The sequence below is a fragment of the Colossoma macropomum genome, unplaced genomic scaffold, assembly GCF_904425465.1.
Source record: "Colossoma macropomum unplaced genomic scaffold, Colossoma_macropomum, whole genome shotgun sequence".
NCBI classification, from domain to species: domain Eukaryota; kingdom Metazoa; phylum Chordata; class Actinopteri; order Characiformes; family Serrasalmidae; genus Colossoma; species Colossoma macropomum.
In genome coordinates, this window is record NW_023494804.1 from 27,131,459 (window position 1) to 27,156,252 (window position 24,794).

The 24,794-nt window shown below is 38.1% G+C and overlaps 2 protein-coding genes across 2 annotated transcripts; both read left to right on the plus strand.

Moving 5' to 3' along the window:
• The first annotated feature begins 775 nt into the window (after positions 1–775).
• Positions 776–14,586, plus strand: vps11 (VPS11 core subunit of CORVET and HOPS complexes). The gene is made up of 16 exons (XM_036595086.1): positions 776–917; positions 1,264–1,412; positions 2,407–2,542; positions 2,729–2,892; positions 3,036–3,283; positions 4,668–4,869; positions 5,065–5,216; positions 5,407–5,593; positions 5,933–6,076; positions 6,274–6,471; positions 7,865–8,026; positions 8,235–8,368; positions 10,301–10,503; positions 11,380–11,551; positions 13,018–13,240; positions 13,755–14,586. Exons 1-16 carry the CDS (start codon positions 776–778, stop codon positions 13,920–13,922), a joined length of 2,784 nt encoding a protein of 927 aa, XP_036450979.1. The 3' UTR covers positions 13,923–14,586.
• An 810-nt stretch (positions 14,587–15,396) lies between these two features.
• ift46 (intraflagellar transport 46 homolog (Chlamydomonas)) lies at positions 15,397–24,630 on the plus strand. The gene is made up of 12 exons (XM_036595697.1): positions 15,397–15,483; positions 16,101–16,197; positions 16,277–16,347; positions 16,894–17,036; positions 18,368–18,442; positions 18,605–18,698; positions 19,784–19,912; positions 20,759–20,877; positions 21,112–21,178; positions 21,476–21,536; positions 21,642–21,727; positions 24,127–24,630. The coding sequence occupies exons 1-12, from the start codon at positions 15,460–15,462 to the stop codon at positions 24,217–24,219; spliced, it is 1,059 nt and encodes a 352-aa protein (XP_036451590.1). The 5' UTR covers positions 15,397–15,459; the 3' UTR covers positions 24,220–24,630.
• Positions 24,631–24,794: the final 164 nt, after the last annotated feature.

A 24,794-nucleotide genomic window follows, 5' to 3' on the forward strand; every position in this document is an offset into this window, starting at 1 on the left:
CGAGCAGAGCGCTGAGTCCGGCAGACCGCTGGCCCCGCCCCTTCTGGGCCGAAGACGCGCTCTGATTGGTCCACGTGCCAAGCACAATGTTAGCACTCAGTCTTGCACACACGCGCGTGTTTGATTGGTCCACGTTAAAGAACATGGGCGTGCAGAAGATGACGTAACGAAGCGGTTCCTGAATGTTTGTGCGACTATTTGTAGTTTCGCACACTGCTTTTCTGTAGTTCGAACCTGTTAATACACTTGTGATGTCATGCGATGCTCGTTTTGAGATGCTGGCGTAGAAACGGTCTCACATTTATTTTGGAAAGGAAAGGAAAACGAGTACCACCAAGCATTTAAGACTCTTAAAGATTTTCTGTTTAAAGTCTTAATGTCAATCCCAGCGTTCTCCACTGTACATTGTATGTGAACTTAAATACGTTGTTATGCATTGCTTCGGAAATATTATTCAAGCAATCAACAACAATGTACTGATTTCGTTTTATTACTTTAAAATTTGAAATTAGCGGTATTAAAATTCTCTCTATATATTATTAACATACTTTATTTTATATATTTATTTTTACCATATTCTTAAAAGTACAGTTCGTTTTATATATCTACTTTTAATCGTCTGCCAAGAAAATAAATGATTAATTTCATTCACAAGCTGCGTCCAAACACACTATAAGCGGTTTCGGACACAGCCATGTCTTTTTTTCTGCCCGACGCTGAACACATGACACTAATATGAATCACATGATTTTGTTGAGGAGGACTCGGTAAGAAAATGGCTGCGTTCTTGCAGTGGAGACGGTTTGTGTTTTTTGATAAAGAAGCGGTGAAGGATCCGGGGGAGAATGGGAAGAACTTCGCTCTGCCCAGCGGCATATCGGCCTGTGACTCAGGACGGGGACACATCGTCCTCGGAGATATCCTCACAGTGCAGAGCTGCTGTTTAGGGACGTGGGGCTAACGTTAGCTAACCTAGCACTTCACTTCTGTGATAATAAGTGTTTGTCAGGAAACGACGGACCAGTAGTTTAATCTGTGACATCCACACTTTCAGAGTGAATATTTTGCACCCATTTAATATGATATTAGAGTCAGTTAGTGGGTTTGTGGAGATTGTTTTAGCCGAGTTCGTCATTGGCCTGAGTTCAGTTGAGATATATCCTAAGCTTACACACCCTCGCCCCAGTAGTTTAACCACCTTTATAAGACCTGTCAGATAGGGTGATTTTAAAGTTCGTGGTTTCCTTAACTCTTGTTGTGCACATATGGACGGTCAGATCTGGTTTTTAACGCGCTCTCTCCAGCTCACCTCCTTCCAAGCCTACAAACTGCGGGTGACACACCTGTACCAGCTGAAGCAGCACAGCATCCTGGTTTCAGTTGGGCAGGACGAGCATGGCATCAACCCACTGGTAAGTACTTTAGTGTTCAACACTTCTGATGCTCAGACAGAAAAATCTACTAGAATATTTAATAGGACATGTATTTAAAACGTGTTTTGTAGTATTAAAGGGGAATTCCACCAGTTTTTTTTAAATTGCTGCAGAATACTATCAGGGAGATTTGTAAACAGAGTTATTCAGAGTAGCTTGATGTAAAGTAGTTTGTAGAAAAACTTCAAAATCAGGGTTGTTTACAGTGGTGGTGACTGGAACCAGGCATTGTGATGTGTCGTCTGAGTTTATAATATGTAATAGCCTATTGGTTATGGTAAGATAGGTGTAAATTAGGAGAAATCAAATATTTTTAAGTACTGTTTTGTTGTGCAGCACCCTGCGCGCATTTAAAAAAGTGTTTTAGGCTAAAGGCTCATAGCAAAACTATTGTAAAACAGTGTCTTAGGCAAAGTATTTGTAACCATTTTGTAAAATCATTTTTAATGAGTAAGTTGTGTGATTTAGAGGCATTAAACTCATAAAATGTGTTATTCCTTTCACTGCTGTTGTGAACAATTCTGACTCAGTAAGTTTCTTTAGAACAGAGCATTTCACATCAGTTCACTATGAATGACTTTGTTCATGTCTTGATAATTTAATTTTGCAGACATTTTGAAGAATCAGTGGAATTTTCCTTATATCGCGTTACAACTATTATTAAAAAGACCTTAAAATTCTTTGTCAGTTTGCTTAAATTTGTATGTAGATTATTTTTATCCATATTTTTGTTCATGTTTCATTCTTTGGCCTTTTCAGGTTTTGTGTAATCAAATATGTAAATTGTAAGCTTTGTGTTTGTTTGTTTATTTCTTCTATGTGTTATTGTCGTGTATAGAAGCATTTATTGAATGCTACATCCTACCTGAGGTTGTGCTCTGTCAGGGAAATATCACCATAGTTTTTCATGTGTACCATGTGGAATGCTGATCTTCTTTTTTGTGTATTTTGGTTTTGTTTACATGTACACCAGGTGAAAGTGTGGAATACAGATAAGAGGGACAGCGGCAATCCTCTGTGCACCCGCATATTCCCGGCCATTCCTGGGAATAAACCCACAGAAGTGTCTTGTCTTAGTGTACATGAGAACCTAAACTTCATGGCCATAGGTACAGCTGCCTTTTGGTTCTCCCTCTCATTATTAGTAGTGTAGAATGTTTTTGTTTGTAAAAATAATCAAAACTGTTTTATGTAAATTTAATTACAAAATGTATGTTTCATTTTTAAACTTAGAATGAAAATAAGGTTGTGTTAAACAATTGACTCTAATGTTCATAATGTGGTGTTATGTTCAGGCTTTACAGATGGAAGTGTAGTTTTGACTAAAGGTGACATCACCAGAGACAGGCACAGTAAAACACTGACCCTTCACGAGGGAAACTGCCCGGTCACTGGCCTGGCTTTCCGCCAGGCGGGAAAAGTCACACACCTGTTTGTAGCCACCCTTGAAAAAGTGCAGGTATGTTTTAATTTTCCTATTTAGCGAGTTTTACATTAGGAATATTTGTTGTTGTTCTCTAAACTGAAATGCAGAAAGAAGTTGTTGTTGTTGTTGTTGTTGTTGTACTCAGTGCTGCCTGTCTTGGTCTACCTTGTTGTTAGTGTTACACATTATCAGTGAAGGAGTACCCTCGCTTGGAGCTGGACACACATGGCTGCGCTCTGCGCTGTTCTGCCCTCACTGACCCTTCTCAGGACTCACAGTTCATCGTTGCGGGAGACGATTGTGTCTATCTGTACCAGCCCGATGAAAGGGGACCCTGCTTTGCCTTTGATGGACAAAAGATTCTGGCCCATTGGCACCGGGGCTACTTACTGCTGCTCACCCGAGATACCAAGTCACCTAACAAGTAAGAACCACTCATATAACACTTATCATCCTCTTTAGTTTATGATGAATGCCAGGGCTTAATTTGTGAATGATGATGTCTTGAAACACTAAGCAGCGATGGATCTGGCAGCTCGATGGGACAGGGGAGGTCCTAGAACGAAAAAAAACACGAAATAAAAAAAATCTAAGCTAAAAAATGTATCAGATATGTGGCTTAGAGTCAGTTGTCCTCATAATGTTGGATCTTACGACAAACGGATGTGTTAATGAGGTTCTTAATTAACGAACATTCTCTCATATGTGAGTTTCCTGAAACTAAAGAAACAACTTCTTGTGCATGAGTAGTTAATATGTTTTGACACAAGCCAGTGATTTAGCTCAGTTGAAGGATGAACAGTCAGAGCAGTAGTGGACACATTTGCATTCAAGTGATAAACATAATGTTGGTGAAAATACTTGCATGTCATGGCACAACATGCTACTTTTATTAACTTTTCTGCATTTTGTTATGTAAATATCAGGTTATGGGTAGAAAATAGTATCATGATTTTTCTTGGTATATTTCTATATGTTAAATGAGCGTATTTATTGTGAGCCTTTTGTTCTGGCAAAATTAAGCCCTGATAAATGCACACTACACAATTTTAGCTGCAATTTTTCTGTGAAACATTGGAGTTGGCAACAAACTCCTCTTAGTGAATAATTATAGAATATTTTTTGTGGTGTTCACTTTTTTCTTGTTTCTGTTCATATAAGTGAAGAAATAGCAACTACACTTTCATTAAAAAAGGTACAAAACTGTCACTGGGGCAGTACCCCTCTTGTCACTGGGGTGGTAGCCAGGTAGCCACCTTTAGCCAGGGAACATATTTGTACCATAATCCATTGAAATTAAATTGAAGTTGTATTGACTCCACACACCCCAGTGGAATTTAGCTATCAGATACTCTTTGTTGGGAATTCCTTAAGGTGGTAAGCTGTAAAGTGTGTGAACCTCGCCTGTGCTTGATTGTGTAGCGTAAGGACCACTACATCAACAAAACAGAAACAAAACCTAATTTAGACAATTTTCCCTTTAAACCAAATGTAGTTGATCAGTCATGTCCAAATTTAGCTTTTTAAGTTCTGGAGTTCAGTTCTTCTTAAGCACTTAAGCTATGAGGCTAACGTTGCTAATAAACACTAGAAGTCAAAAATCACCTAGATCTTTTCTGTAAATATATCCACAAACCATTTCTCAGACTTGTAGCTCTAGTTTAAACCTAAAGAACTATATCAAGTGGAAAATTGTGAAAATTTGATTTGTATCTAAACAAGATAAAGTACCTTTTGTACCCCTTAAGGCATTAGGGTTTAGCATTGGAAAGTTTGATCAAATTTAAACTGTGAAATCTCTGTCACAGGCCTGACTTTGGGAGCAGAGAGACCTCTCCAACAGAAAAACAGATCTTGACGATTTATGACTTAGACAATAAGTTCATCGCCTATAGTGCAGCATTTGACGACATAATAGATGTCCTTGCAGAGTGGGGCTCGTTCTACATCCTGACAAGAGATGGAAACATGTTTATGCTGCAAGAGAAGGACACCCAGACTAAATTAGAGGTCAGTTCACTCGCTGATTACACTGTCTTACTCTGCTAGTAAGTGGTTTTGGAAATTCTAATGCTAAATGTTGCCCTGTAAAATGAGAGAGTTCTCCATCAGTAACCCTCAGTTTGTTTGAACAGTATATGTTTACATCTTTAGCCACACTATTGATGATAAACTGAATAAACTGATTGTGTTCTCTTTCTGTAGATGCTTTTTAAGAAGAACCTGTTTGTGATGGCAATTAATCTGGCAAAGAGCCAGCATCTGGATAATGATGGTCTATCTGAGATATTCAGACAATATGGAGATCACCTTTACATTAAAGGTGACCATGATGGAGCTATTCAACAGTATATTCGGTAAGAAGCGTCCTCTTTGGAAACTGTAGTCTAAACAAATAAGTGATTAGTGTTTGTTATGAATGATTAATTTTAGCATAATTCTTAACCTGTTTGTAGTTACTTTAGGATTAGGGAGATTGCTCAGTAAATATGAATACAACACATTGTAGCAATGCAGTTTCACAAGCTGACCTGCTTTGTCCTGTAGAACCATTGGGAAACTTGAACCCTCGTACGTCATCCGCAAGTTCTTGGACGCTCAGAGAATACACAACCTGACAGCGTACCTGCAAGCTCTTCATAGGCAATGCCTGGCCAACGCAGATCACACAACATTACTGCTCAACTGTTACACCAAACTGAAGGACAGCTCCAAGCTGGAGGAGTTCATTAAGGTTATTTAAAGCATAAAGACACAGTGACATGGTACATTTGAAGCAGTTCCTTGGCTGTATTGTGTAGTTGCTTTAAACTCCATGCTATAAAAAGATTTTTTTAAAAATATACATATTTGTATTATCATAGAATATAGTCTGTTTCAGTACTTTTAGAATCTATTAAAATTTGTACCTCTAAGAAAGATTAAGAAAGCCATTTTGAATGCAGAATTTCTAAAGTCTAATTCAGTGTAGTTCTCTTTAGTCAAGGAAAAAAAGTAAAATATTTTTACAGTGTAGTAGGGCCTTTCATTGAACTGAGACTCATCATTATCTACATATGTCTGTGGATTCCAGAGCAGTGAGAGTGAGGTGCATTTTGATGTGGAGATAGCCATAAAGGTGCTGCGCCAGGCTGGTTACCACAGCCATGCTGTGTTCCTGGCAGAGAAGCACTTGCACCACGAGTGGTACCTAAAGATCCAGCTGGAGGATTTAAAGGTAAGGAGAATTATAGCCATCTGAAGAATCAAAGAATACTTCAACTGTGATATTAGATCAATGATGTGTAATTAGACGGCAAACATTAAGCAAAATTCTAAATTGAAAATTCTAAAAATTGAAATTTTGAGACTGTTTAAGAAATCAGACCACACAGTGTAATGTTTTTCCTCTTTTGTTTTAATTGCTATATCCAGAATTACCAGGAGGCTCTGCGCTATATCGGACGACTGCCGTTTGAGCAGGCTGAGACCAATATGAAGCGCTATGGTAAAACTCTGATGCACCATGTTCCTGAGAGCACCACGGTGCTGCTGAAGAGGCTCTGTACTGACTATCAGCCCAGCCGGGACTCCACTGACCGGGACAGTCTGGACAGGACAGCACTGAGTAAGGTGGGAACTCTGGAATTTTCATTATCTTTTATGGGTACACTGCTGTTCACAGGACAGCAGAGGCTCAGTGAGGTTATGGCTCCACTCTGGGAATGAGAGATGAAGATCTGGGGCACATAAGGATGTAGATGTGCATGAATAATCAAACACTCGGACAGTTGTTCTAGATGCAAGTGTCTGAATACTGCAGTCGCTATTTGGATGTTTATAATATAACAAGGAACATCAGGAAGAAAATATGACCCTAAAAAAGTCACATCTATGCAATATGCAAATGTTTGGGTACCTCTGATCAAGTTACATGCTTTGTTGATTTTCTGAGTGAAAATAAGTGAACACATCCTTTAAAGAGAACACACTTCTGTGCATTTTAATGCACAATCACTGCTGATTTGCTGAGTTTAACCTATTAGAGGAGAAAAAAAATCATAAAATGTGGCACATTAAAAAATATATATATTTTTAAGTTTATTTACATTTGTTTGATCTTGAGGTCTGGTGACCTTGAAATGTATCACCCCACGAGTATTTTGTCCTTTTGGAACCTGTAGTCACTTGCAGAAACATCTTAAATGATATTTGCCCTTTCTCTGTAGACTGAATGAACTGCATAAGATCTCTGCAGGGAAATGAACAGTAATTAAAAAAGAAGCATAATTGTAAATTGAGTTTTAGTACTTTTTTTTGAAAATGTGAATTTACAGCTATAAATATATCCCTGGAGCATTTAACTTAAGGTGAGGACTTAATATGCCAGTGGCAGCAGGCCCTGCATAACACCTCACACCCTTTGGATAACACCTTACACTCATACCCTCACACCCTCAAACCTCCGTCATGCTACACTAGATAAACAGAGGAGCACATTCAGTGGCCGACTGTTACAGCTGTGCTGTGTTAAAGAGCGCTGTGTGAGATCTTTCTTACCCACTGCTATATGGCTCTACAACGAGTCTCCTTACTGCAGAGATGGTATTGATCTCTTGCTGTCTGAACTGTGCTGAACCTCATCACTGTATCTCCTCTCCTATTAAGACATATTATGCAATATATCGTAACTGCTACTGTAATGACACTTTCACTATGCACTTTCATTTATAATCATTGTGCTTTTAGTTTACCTCATACCACTTGGTGCCTGCTATCATGTAAATACAACAAATCTGTTTCATAAGCCATGTAAATATGCAAATACATATACTTTTATTTTTATTTCTCTTATACTTTAACTTATGTCTAGATTTATTTCATTTATTTCATTTTTTAATATTTGTAAGTTTATCTATCTATCTATCTATCTAAACAAAAATATTTAGGTTTTCCATATCCAATAAGCTTAAGCAAATAATTGGACTTCCTTAGTCCCTCACTTGACCGTAACCATGTTTCTCAGGCCAATTCAGAAGAGTTCATACCCATTTTTGCCAACAACCCACGAGAGCTACGAGCGTTCCTTGAGCACATGATTGAAGAGGAACAGTCACCACCCCAAGGAGTGTATGATACACTGCTGGAACTTCGGCTGCAGGACTGGGCCCATGAACAGGATCCTGAGGTAAACAGCATGTTGTTAATATTTACTATGTTACAGTAATAATTAATACACCATTTAAACATAATTATAATAATTTCTTAATCGTAATTATAATAATTTCTTATTGATGCAGAGTTATCATCCTGCATTATTAAGAAAATGATCAAATATCTTCTTATGTTATTAAAGTCTAGTATTGATGTATTTTTGCTTCTGTTCTCTCATCCAGAGGAAAAAGGGCCTGCAGGAGGCAGCATTGTCACTGCTGAGGAGAGAGAACACCGTGTTTGATAAGGCTCTGGTGCTCTGCCAAATGCACAACTTTAAAGAGGGGGTGCTCTACCTCTATGAAAAGGGCAAGCTGTGAGTCAAAATCCTTCAAACTCTCAGTAGTACTGCCTGTTGTATGATAGGAGCAAGTCTTGTTGAACAGTTTATAGTTGGCCTTAAGAAAAGAAAATTTTTAAGAAATATGTAACTATTTGAGATCATAGTCAAATCACACATTGACTTTCTTGTTATTTTGGGGCCATAGGTTCCTTTCATATTACAGTGCTCAAAAGTAGATTCCTCTCATATTTACTACGACTTTACTGACCAGAACAGATCCTAGCTCAGCACTGCTGTTCTGAGAAGCTTTGTAAATAAAGGCCCAGGATTACTAACTGAAACTCAAACAATCCTGTTAATTAATTGAAAACTTAAGTGAAGTAAGGAAAAGTAGTCAAACATTAGTGGGACAAATGGTAGACTCACTTTTCTTTATGTAGGTTAGTACCTGTGGTTTTTTTTTATTTAGGTAGGTATTTTGTGATTATATACCTTATTTAATTATACATTTCAACCAATCCACCAGTCTCCAAATCCCCAAGCATTACATAGTGTAGCTTTAAGTAGATCTTTTTGCCTCAGGTTTGCTAGATATTCAGTTGCGTCCAAAGTATTGATTAAGTTATAGCTAGAATCATGTACTTCTGATCAGTGATAAAGCAATCCATAATACATCATTCTAAAACAAAACAAAAACAAACAAACAAAGGATGAAGATGTCTAAAAACTCATTTTATGCTCTGTACATACACTCTATGGAAATATTGGGGCTTTTATGACATCCCATTCTAAAGCCATAGGCATTTATATGGAGTTGGTCCCCCTTTGCAGCTATAACAGCTTTTACTTTTCTGGTACGCTTTTTCTACAAGATTTTGGAGAGTGTCTGTTTGAATTTTTGCCAATTCATCTAGAAGAGCCTTTGTGAGGTCAGACACTGATGTTGGACGAGATGGCCTGGCTAACATTCTCTGTTCTAGTTCATCCCAAAGGTGTTTGATGGGGTTCAGGTCAGGGCTTTGTGCAGGCCAGTCAAGTTCTTCCACACCAAACTCACCCAGCCATGCCTTTATGGACTCTGCTTTATGTACTGGGGCTCAGTCATGCTGGAACAGAAAAGGTTCTTCCCCAAACTGTTCCCACAAAGCTGGAAGCAAACAGTTGTCCAGTGTCTTGGTCTGCTGAAGCATTAAGATTTCCCTTCACTGGAACTACAGGGCCTAGGCCAACCCCTGAAAAGCAAACCCTTGGCATTATCCCTCCTCCACCAAACTTTACACTTGGGACAATGCAGTCAGGCAGGTAATGTTGTCCTGGCATTAGCCAAACCCTGACTCGTTCATCAGACTGCCAGATAGAGAAGCGTGATTCATCTATACGCCACTCCATCCGATGCTTGGCATTGTGCTTGGTGCTGTAAGGCTTGCATGCAGCTGCTTGGCCATGGAAACTTATGTCTTGAAGCTCCCGGCAAACGGAATTTGTGCTGATGTTAATGCCGAACTCTGCAGTTATTGAGTCAGCAGGGCGATGGAGTCTTTTTTGGTGGCCACTCACACACTCACAGACGAGCATGGAATATCTAGGAGGGAAACTGACTTGGTGTCATCCTATTACTGTACCACGCGTGAATTCAGTGAGCTCTTTAGAATGACCTGTTTTTTCACAAATGTTTGTAAAGGCAGACTGCATGCCTAGGTGCTTGATTTTATACACCTGTGGCAAAGAGACTGAATGAAACACCTGAATTCAGTGATTAAGAAGGGTGTCCCAATACCTTTCTCCATATAGTCTATGAAGCTCAGGGCCAAAATGATGCACCCTCGCCATAGACCACCTGACAGACACAGACACTATTACTAATGCAATGCCTAGCTCTTGTGAGAACATTTCTGAACAGGCTTAGTGTTACCAGTGCTGTGATTGTATGAGAGATGCCACAAGTCTGACCTTTTTCCTCTGCAGGTATCAGCAGATCATGCATTACCACATGCAGAATGAGGAGTACTCAAAGGTGGTGGAAGCATGTAAGACCTACGGTGATAAGGAGGTTTGTTTGTGGGAGCAGGCTCTGGGCTACTTCGCACGCAAAGAAGAAGACTGCAAAGCTTACATTAGTGAGGTTTTGCAGCACATAGACCAGAACAACCTCATGCCACCTCTTCTGGGTATGTTGCAAGTGTTTTGCATGAAGAAATACAAATGCCATTTCTTGCTCCTCAGTGACTTGTGGTTGTACTTTCCTCACCTTGGTTATGTTTTCACACGTCTAGATGTTACTTTGCATGCAGTGTTACTTTAAACTTAGCAGTGTGTGCCCTGTTTTTTCATAAATGCTTTACTGAGTCATTTATTCTGGTAAAACGTTCCTATGTTTCCTTACTATAGTTATGCTGTGCTGTTCCACTGTCTCATTTCTTCTGTATATACGTTCTGTGGTTGAGAATAACTAATCAAATGTTTGCATTTGCTAGTACAGGCTAATGCAAAAGTTTGGGCACCCTAGTCAAGTTCCATGTTTTGTTGATTTTCTGAGTCAAAATAAGTTAACACATCCTCTACGGAAAACACGCTTCTACACATTTTAATGCACAATTACTGTTTATTTGCTGAATTTAACATGTAAAAAAAATAAATAAATAAAATATGGCAGGTGCAGAAGTTATGGCACATTTTATATTTTGTTTTAATCAATATGTTGAACTTTTTCCAGTATGTTAAATTGTGCACAATATGCAAACAAATGCCATGTTTAAGTTTGTTCCTGACAGAGGATGTGTTAACTTATTTTCAATCAGAAAATCAACAAAACATGCAGTTTGACTAGGGGTATTCAAACTTTTACATGCAACTAGATCCATGTACCAAGCAATATTAAGGTAGGAGGTATTCAGGAAGTGTCTGCAACTGTATAAAAGAGCCATTTTCCAGCTTGTAGACTACTGTGTCATTTCATTTCCAAGCACTACATACATTACTAAATTCTGCTTAAAGTTTTTAAACAGATTAAAACAGGTGCAAATATCTTCGTGGTTATGTTGCAGTGGTTCAGACGCTGGCCCACAACTCTACAGCAACGCTCTCAGTGATCAAAGATTACTTGATTAATAAGCTGCAGAGGGAGAGCCAGCAGATTGAGGAAGATGAGCGGAAGATCCGGCAGTACCGTGAGGAGACGGCACACCTACGCTCGGAGATCCAGGAGCTCCGCACCAGGTATCTCCATTGAAGGGTCTTGGAGGGAGTAAAGCGGCAAAAAACCTCGCTGTTCACCTGTAGTTGTGCTGATTCTTTTTAAGGATATTTTAATTAAGATTTTTATCACAATGTAAGTACAAAGCAAAAACAGAAAGGTTTTCAACCTGGAATAGTGACAGCAGATAGATGATAGGGGTGAAAAAATAAAGATGAGATGAGAAGGAAGGAACACAGAAAGATGATAGCAGCAGCCAAAAATACATTGGCATAAAGCAAAAAAAATGCACCTCCTCTTTGTGTCCTTTAACTGTGTATGGACAGGGGGCAGGTCAGTAATGTCTTTATTTCCTGCTTTAATACTGCCATATTCTGCCAAAAGCATTCAGATCTTACACTGTACTTTAATTCATCTTATCGAGTTCACTGCTGAATGCTTACTTTCAGTAAGGTAGTATTAGTAATTTAGCTTAAAAAACAGCAGTAGAGTTTTCTCTGTTACTTACTGTTACACATAGGCACTAGGATCTTGTATTCATAATTTTGCTATGAAGGGATCTTATGAGCAGGCTCATAAAACACTTTAGAAAAGAAATAAGAATGTGGTTTAATTAAAAGTAAATAAAAGTATGCGACAGAGCGGAATAAGCATCTGATGCACTGCTCTGTCACAATGAGGGAATGTTTAAATTGGATGCTAGATAGTCTTTGTCTTTGCTGCTTCCATGTGAAATAATTAACAATACCTATTAGGTTCTTTGAAATAAGCTTTATAATAACCATTTCTGGCCTGTATTCTGTGTATTACTGGAGATGCCTCAGCAATGCATGTTGTTTGTCTATAGTGTACTTACATTTACAGATTATTTTGCTTATTGTTTCTGATATGGGAGATTACTTGTGTAACTCCTGTTCTAACATGGGCTTCTCACTGTTTTTAGCTTCAGCGTCTCTCTGATGATATCGGTTTTTGATTTGAATTTCTTGCAAAACCATTGTCAGCTAATAAAGACTTAAAATTGGGCCTTTCCTAAGCTGAAACAAACACACCACTTGCATCGCTGAAGATGTATGTAATCCCCACGCATGCACTCTGCTGAGTCATAGTTTGCCATGCCCACAGTGTTGGTGTTTTCTGAAGGCAAGCCATTATAAATGAAGTTGAAATACCACAACGAACTAACAAGGGACAGAAACCCTGTACAGCCAGCTTTAGAACACGCACAGCTTGTTCCTCATGCACCTTTACTGCACTCCCTTAACTGAAGTGTATGACAGCATTCAGCGGGATTGTAGAGAAATGTCTGTTCACAACTTTTTGACTTCATATATCATTATGATCTTGCCTGTGACAATGCTGCTCTTAAACTCCTACTTTAATCATGTAGGAGTAAGTGAACTTTGTGTGTCTTTTAATGAGGATTGTATAACTCACTTACAAAATGACTATCGAAAGTTTCCCTCCTCCCTATTTCCCCCCCCCACAGTGCAAAGATTTTCCAGAAGACAAAGTGTAGCATGTGCAATAGCCCTCTGGAATTGCCGTCGGTGCATTTCCTGTGTGGCCACTCTTTCCATCAGCACTGTTTCGAGAGCTACGCTGAGAGTGAGGCAGAGTGCCCCACCTGCACACCCGAGAACAGGAAGGTGATGGACATGCTGCGTGCACAAGACCAGAAACGAGACCTTCATGATCATTTCAATAGACAGGTACAGCAGACAAGGCATTTCTGTTACACACAACCATTCATCACTTACCACACACGTTTCATACCCTTACTGTTACTAGGTCTCAAAATGAATCCCCTGTTGCTGAAGTAAAAAAAAAAGGTACTTCACTGAAGTTAACTGAAGTTTGCTTGTCTCCGCTCTTCTCTTTTGGGATCATTTTGGTCTAAAATAAAATGCTAAAGCTCAAAAATGAAGTTTTAGCATTAGCTAAGGAGTCCAGGTGCTGAACCAAATGAACAGAATGAAATTAGAGCCCAAAAAAGGATTAGTAACTATATGAATGGCTGAAGTGACAAAAGTAGGCTTAATATTTGTATTTTTGAGAACATGTTAAGGTATTATCATTTGAAAAATGAAAACATTTTACTTGATAGTTAGTTAGAAGTAGTTAATACTCACCTCTTTGACTTACTGTAAATTAAGCATTGCTTACTGATGCTAAGATGCAGTCAAACTGCCTGTAATTATTAATATGTAATTCTGTCTTTTACAGCTGAGGAGTTCTAACGATGGCTTCTCTGTGGTGGCGGATTACTTCGGCCGTGGCGTGTTCAATAAACTGACTCTGATAACAGATCCTCCAGGTGGCAAGGCTGGCCCTGGCAGTTTGGAAGCTGATCTGCAGAGAGATCTTCTCATTCACACCAAGAGAAATGTCTGAGAAACAGGCCCTGATTGAGATCAAGCTTCTTAAAGAGCTAAAATCTGCGCTAGGATCAGTTTTTTGTCATTCATGTTCTGTTGATTTTATTGCAAGAAGGAGCCAAAACTGCATCCTATTCTGAGATGCTTGTTGCATATTTGGTCTTGTCCCTTATAAGTCAGCGAGCTAATTCTCCAAACAAAGGTTAAACCTTTCAGCCGTGTCTTATGTGTCTTAAAAATGGGCCCAATTGATGCAGAAACATCTCCGTCGCTGAAAAGGATGTTAAAGAAGATTTGGAGCAAATGGCTTGGAAGCCCCAGCTGGACCTTTTGTATGTGGGCTGTGAACATAACTAGTGTATGAATGTAGCTTCTTGTATGCTTTTCTTTGGCAGTTTGAAATGACTAATATATTGGCATCTGATTATCTGTAATACTGTGGACTCAATTAGGCTGTGAATGAACATTCAGCAGCCACTGCCTACAGTCCATCTAATGAATATAAAGAAACGTGTAACATCTTTTTAAATTAACAGCATTAACATAAACATGTTAATTGATGTGGATGTTGTGCATGTTAAGTCCACTACTGTGCTCAGTACTCTCTCTGTGAAATTTGTCATTGTCACACTAACAGCATAATAATAAAGAACAACAACACAATAAACAATAAAGGGATATTTGTCAGTTAACCCCTTCTTGTCTAACAACAAAATTTAGTGGATGCAAGGGGAATTCCACAAAATTTCCAAAGTTTCTGCAAAATTCAGTGGTTGAGATGTGAACGAAATAATTCAGAGTGGTTTGGTGTGAAATGGTTCATTGTAGAGAAACTTACTATTCCCAGCATTCTTTACGGTGATAGTGACAGGAACCAGGGATCGCAATGTCTACAATCCGAATACAGGAATTTTATTTCATATCCAAAATGACTTGATATATCTACACATCTTCTCAGTTTTCATATATGTTAATTATAAAATAGTTATACATCTAGGAAAAAAGGCTTTCAATGGGAGCTATATTGTCTTGCAATGCCCTGTATGTATGCCTTTGCCATAAATACATTAAAAAAGCAGCATATTAACCATTTTATGTAATAACCATGTGAGGGAGCTTTTCGGAAGCATTAAACTCTTCAGACGTCTGGTTCCTATCACCACCATTGTGAACAACTCTGACAAGGTACGTTTCTTGAGAATGGAGCCTTTCGCATTAAACCACTCTGAATAACCATTTAATTATAGAAAACTTTTGAAAAAATCAGTAGAATTTCCCTTTAAGGAAAAATGCCACAGTCTTACCACGTTTTGAATGCCTTGGATAACCATTAGTGGATTAATTTATCTACAAATCATTTACGTAACAGCCCACAACCGGCACCTAGTTACCGAGGCTGCATCTCAAATGCCTCCCTATTCCCTATCTAGTGGACTGCATCAGTCATGCAGTGCACGGAAATGGAGGACTTAGTCAGTTTGGGATTTAACCCTGGTCTCATCTGAAGTATCGCGGGATCGGTCTCCCTGGGTTACAGCACAGCGCCTGCTTACATGGAGAGGTTTGAGCGACACAAGGTACATTCTTAGCTACCATTAGCGCGAATTTTTACAAAGTTTCTTATATTAAAATTATTTTTAACTTTGCTCCGTGCTGTACTGATTTTATATGAGTTACCTGTTAAAGAAATAATTTAGCTAACTAGTCCACGTCTATTTATATTTCGTGTTTGCGAGACTAGCATAGTTAGCTTGCCAGCTGCGCTAACAGCTAATCGATTGTTATTAATATTGACTGTGAACTAGTTAACCTAGCTAATGTAAACAGTGAAATCACTGAAAACGGATTTATTGGATGAACAGTGTATACTTAAGACCTTAGTTTTTAGCAGTATAATTATCAATCTATGCGTCTAATTTAGGTCCAGAGCGGCCCTGCTCCGACTGAGCGTTTAAGAGAAAAGGTGTCGAAAACAAGTGTAATAATAATAGTTTAACGTTTTTGCCACTCGTCTGACTAATAGCAGCTGTTTTCGGTCTGACAAAGTAAACATTCACCGCAACGCACGCAATATACTGTTAATGTTACTTCTGCCTGACTAGTTTGTTTCTATTTGAGTGAGGTGAGAACTGGTATTTTAGATAGCTTGCAAAGTTCATTTCTCCTTGACAACGTACATCTCACTTGTTTTCAGACTCAGCTCATAAACAATCAGCCATTCGACGAGACACTGGATGTCAACGATTCCGAAGAGGTCGCCAGTTTGTACACACCAACACCACGTCAAACAGGTGACACCTGGCTGCTTTTACTATTTTACAACATTTTGTTACCGTTTGACAGGGCTAAAATGTAGTCTTGTGATTTCAGTCTTCAGGAGCAGACAACAACTGAATAACATGGCCAATAACAGCAGCGATGAATATGAAGAAGACACAAAGGTAGATGCTTCATTTGCAATCAGAAGTCTGATTGAAAGGGGTTTAAATAGTTTGAAAAGATCAGCAAAACTAAACAATTAAGACAATAAAAAAAGAAATTCTGAGAGGTTTCATGTGAAATTCTTATTTCTAGAGAAACTTACAGATTTTGAAATGTTTGCAGGGGTGGTGACAAGAACCAGAGTTTAATGCCTGTCAGAGATGTTTCACATAAGATATTTTTTTAATGATATAGTTTTTGTCAAATTGTATTTTTTTAAGTCCATTTGCAGCAGAGATGTGCATGTACGGTGATGTAAGGAAAAACAGTACCTAAAGAAAACATTTTTTCAAGTGTACCACTCTTTTACCATTATCAGCATTGCATATAAAAACTCCTTGGTTCTTCTCAGCCCTGTTGTAATAAAAAAATGTCAGTAAGTTTGTCTACAATGCACAATTTCACATCAAAACACACACAAATTTTGCAGAAATTTTGTATTGGTCTTAGGCATTGATTTTGGTCCAAAAGATTTTGTTAAAATTTATTGACTTGGTCGTTTGCAGAAAAAAAAGGAGCCACCAGCGAGTCCACGAGGAGCTAGTGCAAATAATGAGGAAGAGGAGGAGGAAGAAGATGATGATGATGATGACTCAGATGAAACAGAGTCAGATGAAGAGGAAGGGGAGCCAGGATCAGCTCCTGAAGGGTAGGAACAAACCTCTAGGTCATGATGATGTAAATACATGATCGACCTTTCTCTTTTTGAAATAAAGCTGACACTAATACTAATAAGTATTAGTCTTTGTCTAAGCATGTAGCATAGACATCTGTGCATGTGGACAAATTGTGAGAGGATTTTGAATCATTAGTTATCTCACATTAGTTTCAGTTTACAGTTTATTAGCTAACTTCATCTGATTTAGACCAGCACTTAATTTTGAAAATGCTTTGTGTGCTCAACTGAATTACCTGGGTAGGGTGAATCACCGTGGGGTAAGGGTTTCTTAGCTTTTTGTCAACAGTTTGCCAACTTGGATGAAATTCAGACCAATCCAGCAAACCAACGAATCTGCATGCACAAAGCTTTTCCTTCAGGCACTTGCTAAACTTTACTTATTTGATTTATTATTTTTTAGAATAGAAAAAACATACAGTATGAAGATAATGTATTAAAGTCACTCAAGGTGCCACGAATGTAATTCTTCTGAACGTGGAGACACACAGTCTAACACAGGCTAACAGATACTACTAAAGGAAAAAAATGAGATGTTATCTCAGAGCTCTTTCCGCTGTGATTCACCCTTTTAGCTTTGTCAAGACTGACTGTCGGTTTCACACATTTCACAGGAATAAGCTAGAACATGTTATGCAGATAAACGTGTAAGCTAAATGGCAGAAAAGTTTTCAAAAGTGTTAATTGCTGTTCAAAAGTTTAGAATCAGTGTTTTTATAATATAAAACCAATTTGGTTGCAGATAAATGTATGAATCAGTTTTATGTTAGTCATGTGCAGCTTCACTGGTTTCACATAATTAGGAAGACACTAGAAAAATGTTAACTAAAATTAGGAAACATTAGATGAGTCCAGAATGATGAACAGGGTTGTAGAAGAAAATGCACAGAAAGCTGTGTAATATTGAGAATTAAGTTACAAAAAAGTCATTTTTAAAAATTAATATTTAATAATTAAATAATAATAATAAAAAAACATATGTTTAAAATTATACTTCAAAGGTGACTTCACAGTCAATGAAAATAGATAGTTACTGTACATTTTTTACTTATTAGCATTTAATGCGTTCTTGTTCATATATGGTTTATAATATTGAATAAAAGATTATAAACCCTTTTGGTGAATAGTTTGTAATATTTAAATCCACATTTTCTATTTTATATGACAAGAATTGTTTATATGGCAAGTGATTTCAAACTTAGCCTTGCATGACCTGATTTCAGTGAATAGGGTGGAGGGCTGAGGTGGACCTCGTTGATAGTGCTTGTCCTGATAAGTATGTATGTGTCTTTGTTTGCTCACAGAGCATATGACCCGGCAGATTATGACCATCTTCGTGTTACAGCAGAAATAAAAGAACTTTTCCAGTACATCACACGGTGAGCAGCTTGTACTTTCATAAACAAACCCGCATAAACCACAGACATTTCTCACATCTGATTTATATCTCAAATGCAAATACATGTGCAACAATTTTCCTCTGTCTTCTCACGGTCTTCTCCATAAGTACTGGTCAGGATGTGAATGGCTTTTGCTTTCAGATACACACCACAGACTATAGAATTGGACCATAAGCTGAAGCCTTTTATTCCTGACTTCATCCCAGCTGTAGGGGACATTGATGCTTTCCTTAAAGTGAGTCCAGTCATATTAACTATACCATGTTTCTGCAAATGTACTTTTTTTATATTATGTAACTGAACATAGTGACAAATCAGTAGTAATTACAGGTTCTTGCCTTGCATATTTGCCACATTATATATGTTTGTGCTATCCTAAGTTTGGAGAAGGTGTAGCAAGTGTAGAATTAGAACTGATATGGGCTCCAAAATTGACATTATTTAACAGATTAGTTGTCAGCCAGACATGACCGATCCGCTGTCTGTACCAGGGGTGCACAACTCCGGTCCTGGTGATTTTGTTGCTCAAACACACCTGATTCACTTCATCTGTTAGTTGCCAGGTTTAGTGGGTGTGTTTGAATAAAAACCTTGCTGGACATTTTTGTCAGTTTAATGTAGGCTACAAATTTCAGTAGTAATTATTTGTTAGTAGATATTTATGTGATTTTGAGATTATAAAGTCATAGATAAAGTGCCTACAGTGATCAGTTAGACTTTGATGTTCTAAAATAAATTAGAAGAATATAGTTAAATATGAAATACATTATTGTGAGTAAGGTTTGGGCACCTGAACATTTATCTGTAAGTTGTTTATTAGGTGCTGAATACTTTTGCACAGTACTGTACTTGCCCAGTGCGCCTCTTTTTAAAAATGCTTAATTACCAAAATTTCTTAAAATACATATTATGTTTTGGAATAAATTTTTCACACATAAGAGCTATACAGATTTTAAAATTGAAGAAGAAAAAAATCATCCATACTCAGTATCAGCCAATATCCTGTGTTTAGGTATCAGTATCAGCAGAGAAAAAAGTTGTATGTGCATCGCTATGTAGAATTACCATGATATAGAACAAGAATAGGGACATACCCATAATTTATGACTCAGTATTGAAACATGAAACAAACACTCCTGAAAGCAAGACACTTCCAAAACAGATATAAAGTTGCATTGTATCAGTACAACAGCAGAGCTGCTTATGCAGAGTCATTTTGGACCGTTATTAGCTGTGCCTTGATCTGTTTATTAGGCTTTGATTTGTTTATTATCTCCAGTTCATGTGGTTTGCTGTTACAAACTTTTCTGTGATAACCAGGTTCCTCGGCCGGATGGGAAGGCAGATGGTCTGGGGCTGCTGGTGCTGGATGAACCCTGTGCTAAGCAGTCTGACCCTACGGTGCTCTCCCTGTGGCTCTCAGAGAACAGCAAACAGCACAACGTTACTGTAAGTGCTCACACATATATGCAGTATTACTCTTAAGTGTATAAAATGCAGTCATGGACATGGGGATAGCCATGAACCTTACCCTGTGTACTGTTTAAATACAATGGCCTATGCAAACACTGTATTTTGGGGTTGAAAGAAGTTAGTTATAATTCTTTCCACATATTGAAATTGCAGTTCATTTATTGATGGACAGATGGTGCTCAGTTCAAATTTTAACCAGCTTTTTGGGTGCTACATGCTTAAAGCCAATGAATATTTGCCCAGTTCTAGTTATATCTGGATGTAGACGTGAATTTTTTAACTTGGCACTATTTCAGCTACTCCACCAGTATAATGAAAAATGTAGCTGCTTTTTTTATGGAAAATTGGTGACTAAAAAGAGTTTTTGTGCTGCTGGGTAAATTATAATGGTTACATAAAACGTTTTGAGATACCAACTCCATTTGTCAAAGCTGCTATGTGTGCATAGATGGAAAATGCTGTTGAGTCTGTTACGCGTAAACCCAAAAAGCTGTTAAACATTTACATAGAGTAGACCTACAGCTCATATGAGAGCCACTTTAGTTCAAGTATTAAATAGAGTGTGAATAAATTGGATTTATACAGACTTTGTCACATGCCAGTAATTCTGCTGTCTCACCTTATTGTTGGTCTGTTGTCATCTCTCCTGTTTTGCTGATAAAACTGCTGAATACTTCAACATCATTTTTGTCAGACTGGGTTGAAGAGGAGCTTGACTTTTTGATGGGAACCAATAAAAACATACATCAGGTGTGGGCTACTGAGTTGAGAGCGGTCTAGAATTTTTAGTACATCCAGCATGTCTGTCTCTGTACTTTGTAGGAGGTGAAAGTAAAGAGTATTGAGAACCCACAGAAGAACCCCAAAGCCATAGACAACTGGATAGAGAGCATAAGTGAACTACACCGCTCGAAACCACCAGCTACTGTACACTACACCAGGCAAGCACAAACACTTACACACAGTGCGTGCACTGTGAACTACAGCACACACTGAAATACACCCTTATTCATTTCACCAGGCACACAAACACATGCTGTACACTGTACCATACAAGCACAGCTGTAAACACACTGTGTCCTCACCCATTCTTCAAACATAAACCACTTTTCTAACTGCAGCACAAGTAGAGAGAAATTATGTCCATCATCTGAATTTATGTTTGTCTACCTCAGACCCATGCCAGACATCGATACCCTGATGCAGGAGTGGCCACCTGAGTTTGAGGAGCTTTTGGGCAAGGTCAGTGTTGAAATATTGACTGGTGAGGTACTGGAAAATTGGCTTGTGCTTGAGTGAATAAAATATTCTTAATACAATATTCTGAATATTTATATGATGGTTATATTGTTATAGTCATGGAATGTTATTTGTTCTTCATTTTTGACATGTTTTCAGTTCTTGACAAGCCTACTACATGTTTACAGATTGTGCTGCCTGTTCTCAGTACATTAACTCAGTAACATGACAGTGCACAAGTTTGCTGTAGATCTATATCTGACTGTCTGCACAGCTTGTTTTTTTCTTTCTTTATCCCAGGTGAACCTTCCTACAGCAGATATTAACTGTGGCTTAGCAGAATATATTGACATAATATGTGGTGAGCTGAAGTCAATTTTTTGGATTTTTACATTATCTGTTTTTTAGATTTCATAGAAAAATGTTTGTATTTTACTGCTAAATCAAATGAGATTGATTTCTACAGGTATCCTGGACATCCCCGTGTATAAGAACCGAATCCAGTCTCTCCATGTCCTATTCACACTCTATTCTGAATTTAAAAATTCCCAGGTTAGTGTTTTAAAAAACAGTACTGGTCTTCTCAGTTTTCTCTCTCTCGTATATTTAGCTGAAGATGAATGACATTTGTAAGCAGGTTTTGAATTTATTTGGATTCATGTATCAGAATTTAAACAGGTTTTGGTAGACAGTCAAAAGTAGTTGCTGCCAATCTTCATGTAATGGCATTTATTTCATTAATTCCGAGATCTTATATCAACCTTCTCTGTTTATTATTTTTATTTGTTAGCATTTTTTCTGTTGTACTTGGCTGCAAGGTTCCTCAACATACTGCCAAACCTAAACAACCTCAATGGTTGTAAGTCCACAAAGGGCTGATCTTTATAAAAGGGTTATCTCACACACCTATGATGGGCCTCTTACTGTGGCATGAGAAGCATGAGAGGCAGAGCTTGCATTAACAACAAGATTTTAGTCATTGATTAAGTTTTAAGACAAAACTGGTTTATCTTCCTGTCCAGCTGGTGGCAGCTGTGGGCCATTACAGTTGCAAAGAACTTGATAAACAAAAGTGCTTGAAGTTAAATTATGATCAAGCAGAAGTAAAGGTAGCTACCAAAGACCAGTTTGTGTAGTAGTTAAAAAGGAACAGGTCAAAAAAACAAATTAAGTGCTGAGAACTGCAGTGGAACTTTTAGTACATCCAGCATTTATTGGTATAAAACCTGAAGCTTGGGAGGCACCATACTTCTCTTTTTAGTGACTGTTGTGATCTGAGTAAATGAAAAGTTCCTAATTTTTAAGCAACACAGACGTTGCTGCCTCAAAAGAAACGGACAGAAATGAAGAGAAAGGATTTAGGAAATAAATGCAAATATTTAACATGAAGCTGAGTAAAAATGTGATTACAAGTAGAAGTACAGGGAGATTCACTCGAAAGAGGCCCCAAATATTCTGTAATAACTCTCTCTAGGATGAAGCAATCTTAACCAAACAATGTGCAATGCGCTCCTCAGTATATGGAGCTTCCAACAAGCCGGGATGCCCCTGCGTCGGAGCGATGAAGTAGGCGCCGGACAGCCATCGCGATATTTAACCTCCGTTTGCAGCTTCCGGGTGCACACCCCTGTACCACTTCATGTGTCTGGCAGAAAACGGAGATCACATCCAGCATCGCATGTAATGCAGTCAATTACACATACATCAAGATATGTAGTGTATTTTCTTGGTTCAGATTGCTTCATCCTAACGGGTATTACAGCAGAATATTCGGGGCCTCTTTCGAGTGAATCTCCCTGTATTATTTCAAAATACACAGAAATGTACAAAGACATTAAAAATATTCTTATATGTACCTGAGTAAATAAAACTACATGCTACCCATCTCTCACAATGTGGTAAATGTACACAGCTGTTTTGCCCTCAGAGGTATAAGATCTTTTTAGTGCAAATCTTTCCATAATAGTCTTGATAAGGGCTGTTGGGTATTTTATAATCTACACACATTTCTCTGGACAACTTTTCTTGTCTCTAACATCTTTCAAACCTATCAATTATAGGGCCTTTATGGCTCATTTGAAGTTCATCTGCAGAGTAGGCTGGATGCAGTTTGTATGTCTGCAGTTCCTGGATACAGTGGTCCAGTATCAGTAACCTTGGGTCAAGAAGGGAATCTAATTTGGCATCTTTTCAGAGTAGTTCCTATAAACTTATGCTCTCAGGTACTTGAATTCAGTACTTGAATTTTGCAGGGCATGCACAATTTAGTACAATGATGCAGTGTCTTAAATGCCAGAGCTTTATCTGAAGAACTTCTCACAGCTTCAAATTTACAGTTAATGGTGCTTTTTCGCTTGATATTTAAACACTGGGTTTTTGTATGCTTGAAAATGCAATTGTATGTAGAATTTTGGGCACCCCTGGGCAAAAGACACGTTGTAAGTGAAAATAAATTAATACGTCCTCTACAGAGAGAACACCCTTCTGCACATTTTAATGTGCAATTACTGTTTATGCGCTGGATTTAACATAATAGGGAAAAATAAAATATAAAATGTTGCGTGTGCAAAAATTACGGTACATTTTATGTTTTATTTTTTACAATATGTTAAGCTCGACAAATAAATAGAAATTGTGCATTAAAAATTTCAGAACAGTATGCCACATTTAAGTTCCCTATAAACGTGTTCACTTATTTTCACTTAGTAAAATCAACAAAACGTCATTTGACTGGGATGTTCAAACTTTGCAGAATACATTCAACACAAGCTGCACTGCTTGCTTTACATAGCATGATAAGAGGTTTTCAGTAAAAATATAAAACTTTCACCTTACTCTGAAACTTCAAACAGCTTTTAAATGTAGTTGGAAAATTGTGCATGAAATGCTTACATTCTATTAGCGTTCGTTAGATTGTATCACTGAGTATTTTCCCCTCTTCCTATCTTTAGCACTTCAAGGCGTTGGCAGAGGGCCACAAGTCCAACACTTCATCCGCTCCACGCACCGCTACAGCAGAAGCAGAGACATTGACATTAGAGTGATCCCCACAATCACTCCCCACCCACAAGGACCTTTTAAAACTGCCCTTAACTCTTTACTGCTGATCCACCCCCACCACTCCCATGTGAAAATGGAGCATTGATTTTATTGCACCTTACCTCTTTCTCACGCATGAACATCCTGTTGTGCTTTTCCAAGGGTCATGACCTTAATAACACATCAGCATTACTTTAACTTTTCTGCAGTCTGGCAAATGTATGTATAATTAGCTTTAAAGATTTTTTTTTTGTAAATTATTCTATTCATTTGTATGTCGATGATTTAGAAGAGTGCTTTTATTCATAAACCGTGGGAAGCCTTAACCAGGCTGTTATATGACACTATGCCAAATGGTAATGTTTCCTGAGTCAGTAAGATTTACAAATAAAGATTTATTTCCTCAGTAGCGGTGACTCTGTCGCTTCCTTTGTATCTTGACTCATCTTAAACGCTGTGTGAAACCACGTGGTGTAGGCCGAGCAGTTCACTTTCATAATGTGTGCTCGAAAACGTCTGTAGGCTGCGATCTTCCTCTCAAGCCACACTTCTTTGCCTATTGTGACAGTTTCTCTCCTCT